This window comes from Triticum dicoccoides, chromosome 1A (assembly GCF_002162155.2).
Source record: "Triticum dicoccoides isolate Atlit2015 ecotype Zavitan chromosome 1A, WEW_v2.0, whole genome shotgun sequence".
NCBI classification, from domain to species: Eukaryota; Viridiplantae; Streptophyta; class Magnoliopsida; order Poales; family Poaceae; genus Triticum; species Triticum dicoccoides.
The window spans coordinates 265124887-265131185 of record NC_041380.1 but is presented as its reverse complement, the minus strand read 5'-3'; the positions used below and the strand labels follow the sequence as shown (position 1 = coordinate 265131185).

The following is a 6299-nucleotide window of genomic DNA, read 5'->3' as shown; positions in this document are numbered from 1 at the left end:
TTGAGTTTTAAATCATCTACCTAGTGTAATGGGTTATACAAAGGAACATCCGAAATCGTTCCAAGTATGTGTGATTCCTGTTTTGATCCAGGAGAAATCTGATGTACATGATTCATTTTTTCGGATGCTGAATTGATGCATGCGACAACTTGAATTGTACCTTCTTTCTTAGTGTATTTAGTTTACAATTTGCTATTACCATGTTGTATTGTTATAAGACATGCATTTCACCATATCTCCTTGATCCTTACTGGTTACCATTATTACTCCCTGTTTTCATTGGCATATACTCCATTCGTTTGAAAATATTTGTCATCAAGATGAATAAAAAGAGTTGTATCTAAATGTATTTTAGTTCTAAATATACTTTTTTTATCTATTTTGATGACAAGTATTTCTGGATGGAAGGAGTACATCTCACTGGTCATTATGTTTTCGAGTATGACACGTTCATTGCAGTAACACGCTTACTAGTTACACGATTTATTGATCTCCAATTAGCAACACACAACTAACACCACATTCAAAACCGAGAGTGGCATGAACCACGCCATGCAGCAACCAACAATCAACAAAGTTACGGATCGACACGTACGTAGCTTCTAGTAGCATATCATCAGTCCATGAGGCTGGCGTCGATGTGGAGGGCGGTGCTGAGGTTGAGCGGGCTGACGTAGTCGAGCGAGCCGGTCATGAACTGGCTGACGATGATCCGGTTGGCGCGCTCCGTGGGGTGGTACGAGTCCCAGAACACGTACTGGTCCCTGTTCGCGCACAGGTGGGACACCGCCGTGCAGAGGCCGATGCCGTTGTGCGGCCCCTGCCCGCAGCACGCCTCCTTGGCCGTCCGGAAGCCGTACGCCGCCGGGTCGCTGATGAAGTCGAAGTGGACGCGGAAGGAGTTGGCGGCGATGAAGGTCCCGTCGCCGTAGCGCGCGTTGAGCTCCTCCAGGGCCTGGGACAGCTGCGGGTTGAACAGCTCCGCCGCGCGCATCAGGTCCCTGTCGCACTCCCCGTCGCGGCTCCGGAGCGCGAGCTCCGCCGGCGCGCAGCCCAGCGGGCCCGTCCCCGTCACCAGCACGCGCCGCGCGCCCATGTCGTACAGCCTCTGCATGCATGCATCCAACGTACGCGTCAGCCGGTGCTCGTCTCTGCTTACCTGTGGCTAGTGGTGTTGCCGGAAGGTGCAGAGGTATGTGTTACCATACCGTGAGGATCTTCTTGTACTCGGAGATGAGGTAGCGGACGTAGTCGGGGAGGGAGAACTGGCGGGAGCGGAGGGAGAAGGGGATGAGGTAGTAGTTGTTGACGAAGTCGTTGCCGCCGAGGGTGATGAGCACCAGCGCCCGGTTCACGATCTGCGTCGCCTGGGACGCGCCCACCAGCGCGCGCAGCTTCCCCTGGTACTCGCCGAAGTACTGCAGCTGCCTGCTCACCCTCACGATGTTCACCTGCACCACCGTCCAAATGCATGCATATAGTACCAACTAGTATTATCAACCGAGCTGGGGATGAGTTCGTGCCGCGCGTACGAATTGGATGCCGGTGTCGTTGAGGATGCCGACGCCCGCCGACGCGAAGTTGGCGCCCACGAGCAGCTTCGCGCCGTGGAGCTCCGGGGACAGGTACGGCAGCGTCGGCTCCGCGCCGAGCTGCTCACCTGAGACGCACGCACGCACGTGATCCAACATGTACACACATTGCGCGAGCATGCACTGGCTAACCAAAATCAATGGCAGATTGCTAGGGGTGGTCGCCACGTACTGATGATGTCCGGGATGTTGAGGCCGTTGGAGAAGCGCCCGGTGGCCTGGTGCGTGGGGTAGTCGATCCCGTACGGCGGCGAGTCGGCGCGCGCCGTCGTCATCAGGTAGTTGTTGTTGCCGTTGTCCACCAGGGAGTCGCCGAACACGAAGAAGGCGCGCGCGCACTCCGACGGCGCCGCCAGGAGGACCACGCCCAGCGCCATGATCGCCACGGCCGAAGAACCGCCGGCCATCGTCATCGTGAACTGATCTGTCGAGGCAGTGCACCGGTGGCTTGATCGATCGTCACGTACGCTAGCTAGTGGCGATGCACGAGACCGGTTTGGATGGACTCGGGCGGAAGAGGCCTATATATAGAGGAAGAAGAGCTAGCGCCCGTCCATGTGCGGCCCGGCAGAATGCTGCATGGAATTTATCAGGCCACCATGTTAGATACGTGCGCCGCGTATGTGTAATGAGATACTGGCACTTCAACTTCCACATCTTCAAAGCTGCCACTTTCTGCCCATATTTCACTGTCACTCTATCAGCGTCCAAGCTACTGTATCTCGGAATTTGGGTGCTCGCACGTTATTAGAGCCATAGTGTGCTGCAAAAGTCTCCACCAGGGAGCTTTTTTACGGTACCCTATACTGCCGAAGAGGATGGACCAGTATAACTAAATCTGACCATTGAATTCTTGAAGGTAGGATAAGCATCAAAATTAAGTGCGACATGTTTTATTTTTGCCACGGGCCTAGGTTTCAGCCCATTTTGTACGCACACGGCACACCCAGTCATTCGCCTCCTTCTCCCTGCCGCCGCCAGTCGCCGCCCTGCCGGCGCCGCCAGTCGCCGCCGCTCGCCTCCTTCTCCCTGCCGTGGGCGCCGCCACCAGTCGCTGCCACTCTCCCACGCACAGCCCTGCTCCTGCGGCCGCGCCACCCCGCCAGTCGCCGCCGCTCGCCTCCTTCTCCCTGCCGTGGGCGCCGCCGCCAGTCGCTGCCACTCTCCCACGCACAGCCAGGGGCGGAGCTGGAGCAAATGTTACCCGATGCACCACTTTAACAAAGCTTTAAAAAATTAAGCAACGACTATATTAAATAAAGGTGTGTTCATAACTTGTAGCACACATTATTGGATATAACAAGAAGGTGGTTTGTAAAAATAAAATGTAGCCATCAAAATGCTTATTATAATAATAAAACAAGGTTCAAAATTACTTGAAAAAGATCACGCTGCATTTCCAAATCCCAAAATACATCATCGGACAATAAGGTTCAATAACCTACAAGATACAAATAGAATTAAACATACTAGTAGAGTATACTAAGATGGTCGAATGAAAGTACTTAAATGGCTAAAAATTGAAAGTTACCTTTAGTACGTTCTGTTCCTCCGAGCCATGAAATACTCAACCACTTGAGCATTGGTGACCTTTTTCATTTCTTCTTTCTCCACATAACAAATAAGATCATCACTCAAACTATCATCATTGAGGCGACTGCGCAAGCAGGTTTTGACCAGTTTCATAGCTGAAAAGCATCTCTCAACTGTAGCAGTGGCAATAGGCAAGACAATTACTAGTTTCAACAACCGATAAAACAAAGGATACACAATGTGCCTCCCTGTCTGCACCATTTTTTTCGAAAGCTCAGTGATTGTTGCTATGTTGAAAAAACTATCATCTGTGCGTACATCAGCAATATAGAGGCGTAGATCCTTATCCAGATCCCTCAATTCCCCAGAATCAAAATCTTGAGGGTATAGTTTAGCCAAACTCATAAGATTCTCCAAATTGAAATCACGAAATGAGTCTCTTGGACTCAAAGCCGCTGACCAAACAAGCAAATTAGTGGATGTCTCACTGAACCGATTGTCAAGCTCTTGAACTAGCCAATCAAAAACATCATTGAAACAATCAACTTGATAGTGATGTTTGTTGGTAATTCCAGTTACCTGCCTTCTCTTTTTTGGATTAACATATGCTTCTTCCATGTCCAACTCTACAATATCATGTGTCTCACAAAACACATGAACTTCACCTAGCATAGATTCCCATTCATTTTCTCTAAGTTCATTCAGAACAATTCTAGTTGACTTCACACATTTCATGGCATTTACTATGTCTTGATCCTTCCGTTGCAATGCTAATGACAATGTGTTTGTAGTCGTGAGGATTGTCAACATAAGATGCAAATAGAATACGAAGTCAAAAGATTGAAAATACACTAGAAGACCATTTGCTTGGTCTCTATTTGTTCTATCAGTGTCTTCTTCTTCCACAAATTCTAGAACTTTAACAACTGACCTGAACATGTGAAGCAAACTCTTAAGTGTTTTAGCATGGGAACCCCATCGAGTGTCTCCGGGCCTTTGAAGGCATTGCTCTTGATTTAATCCTGTTCCTGTTGTAAGCTGTCCACACCCTAAAGCCTTTCTCATTTCTTCAAGATTAATATCTCTAATCATGTCCCTTCGCTTGGAAGATCCACCCACAACATTTAGCAAGGTAGAAATCATGCTGAAGAAATTACTAACTCCTTTATGCTTTCTTACGACAGCCACAACAACTAACTGAAGTTGGTGAGCAAAGCAATGAACATAATAAGCTGTGCTACTTTCTCTCATGATCAATGATTTGAGGCCATTAAACTGACCTCGCATATTGCTAGCACCATCATACCCCTGTCCTCTAACTTGATTGTAACTCAGTTTATATTTTGCAAAAAGAGAATCAATTGAACTCTTGAGGTATGAAGACGTTGTTTCTTTCACATGGACAAGACCAACAAAACTTTCTTTAGAATCCCCGGAACTATCAACATACCTCAAGGCCACGGCCATTTGTTCTTTGCCAGAGACATCTCTAGACTCGTCAACAAGCAAACAAAACACATTATTGCGAACTTCTTTCAGAATAGATTGCACTATCACATGCGCAAAACCTTCACCAATATCTTTCTGGACTTCAGGAGCCGACATAAGAGAATTCTTTGCAGCATCTTTTCCCACAGCCTTGCGTACAACTGGATCATGCTCAGCTAAGAAATCACGAACTTCCAAGAAGTTTCCTCTATTATGCGAGTTCTTTGACTCATCATGTCCCCGGAAAGGCAACCCTTGCTTCAGCAATAGTCTAGCTGTGTCAATAGCGGCATTCAATCGAGCAAAATATGCAACCTTCAAAGTTTCACCTTGAACCTGCATAGCAACATCAATGTGTTGATCTTTTTTCTGAAAATCAAGTAATTTTTTCATTGCTTGATTATGGACACTGCCCACCTCACCAACATGTTCTTTTAACCTTGATTTCATGTTCCAGCTCTTCCAACCATTCACAACGAATGCCTCATATCCAGCTTCTTTCTTCTGACTACGATCCCTAAATAAGAAGCAAGGAAAACAATATGCCCTTTTCTTCTCTTCGCTGTATTCAAGCCAGCTCTCAAATTCATCAAACCATTCGGGATTGAACTTTCTCTGTTTACCCCCAAAATCTGAGGATTCAAAATCAATCTCTCTTGGCTGACAAGGTCCATTCAACAAATACTTCCTTCTTACCAGATCTTTTAAATTAGGATGATAATGCTCAATCAATTTTCTCTTGCCCGGATCATATTGAATCTCCTCTTCCCAATTTATTTCTTCCGGAACATCCTGTGATGATGCTTTTCTTTTGAGAAGAAACTTGTCCATAGTATCTGTATTTGACAAATAACAAATTACAAATGCGACATTCAGACTTGTATCGGCAGATGAAATATACCCCAATTATGTGTATAGTGACAAAGATTAAAGATTGGAAAGGTCGCTAATTACCGAGCTCCGGACCGGCCGGCGGCGTGCAGCGTCGCTTGCGTGCGTCCTGTCTTCAGCGGCTCACCGTCGTCGCTGCGTGCTATGCGGCGTCCGGCGGCCGGCGCCCTGCCGCTAGCGCCGACTGTCTACGCGACGGCGGACGGCGATACGCGAGAGCGAGACTGGCTCCGTACGCGGAAACCTAATCGATCGATAGTCGATGGATCGATTGGTTTTTCTTTTTTGAGGGAGACAGGAGATGGATCGATTAGTTTAGTACGTTTTTTTAAGTGGAGGGAGCCATACGTGACGTGACTACGTGAGGAGGTCGATCGGTAAGTCGTGCGTGGGTGCGTGCTGCTATGTTGGGCCGACCCTGATGCACCATACCTGGGCCACCCTGATGCACTGGGCTTTTTCTTTTAGATAGGTACTACTAGCCAATTTTTGGACCCGTATTCCTGTGCATACGGGAAGGCCCAATGGGCTCCGCCCCTGCGCACAGCCCTGCTCCTGCGGCCGCGCCACCCTAGTCGACGAAGCTGCTTCCGCCCTTGTATATCCACGCTTGCCGTCGTGGACCTCTGCGGCGCGTCCCTGTATCTGGACGTGGTAAGGATTACTCTTGTGAACACTAAAGTAGAATTGGCATGTCTTCAGTTCATGGACAAATCATGTTGAGTAGTGCTGCAGGATGGAAAAAATCACAGTTAATTAGATCTTGCATGATGGGGAAAATCAGAGTTAATTAGA

At 48.2% G+C, this 6299-nt stretch overlaps 2 protein-coding genes across 2 annotated transcripts; both read right to left on the bottom strand.

Moving 5' to 3' along the window:
• Nucleotides 1–398: 398 nt before the first annotated feature.
• Nucleotides 399–2107, bottom strand: LOC119280702 (GDSL esterase/lipase LTL1-like). Its single transcript, XM_037561486.1, has 4 exons — nt 1765–2107; nt 1533–1660; nt 1209–1451; nt 399–1108 (listed from the first exon to the last, which is right to left on the bottom strand). Exons 1-4 carry the CDS (start codon nt 2003–2005, stop codon nt 617–619), a joined length of 1104 nt encoding a protein of 367 aa, XP_037417383.1. The 5' UTR covers nt 2006–2107; the 3' UTR covers nt 399–616.
• A 657-nt stretch (nt 2108–2764) lies between these two features.
• On the bottom strand, nt 2765–5602 carry LOC119280593 (zinc finger MYM-type protein 1-like). Its single transcript, XM_037561423.1, has 4 exons — nt 5568–5602; nt 5031–5449; nt 3124–4949; nt 2765–3033 (listed from the first exon to the last, which is right to left on the bottom strand). The coding sequence occupies exons 2-3, from the start codon at nt 5442–5444 to the stop codon at nt 3126–3128; spliced, it is 2238 nt and encodes a 745-aa protein (XP_037417320.1). The 5' UTR covers nt 5445–5449; nt 5568–5602; the 3' UTR covers nt 2765–3033; nt 3124–3125.
• Between the last annotated feature and the right edge of the window lie 697 nt (nt 5603–6299).

Excerpts from the sequence above, each read along its gene's own strand:
- LOC119280702 (XM_037561486.1), bottom strand. The coding sequence starts at position 2,005 with ATGACGATGGCCGGCGGTTCTTCGGCCGTGGCGATCATGGCGCTGGGC. Across the intron at positions 1,661-1,764 it reads CAACATCCCGGACATCATCA|GTGAGCAGCTCGGCGCGGAG; the intron begins GTACGTGGCGAC and ends CGTGCGTCTCAG. Across the intron at positions 1,452-1,532 it reads ACGACACCGGCATCCAATTC|GTGAACATCGTGAGGGTGAG; the intron begins GTACGCGCGGCA and ends ACGGTGGTGCAG.
- LOC119280593 (XM_037561423.1), bottom strand. The coding sequence starts at position 5,444 with ATGGACAAGTTTCTTCTCAAAAGAAAAGCATCATCACAGGATGTTCCG. Across the intron at positions 4,950-5,030 it reads TAAAAGAACATGTTGGTGAG|GTTCAAGGTGAAACTTTGAA; the intron begins GTGGGCAGTGTC and ends GTTGCTATGCAG.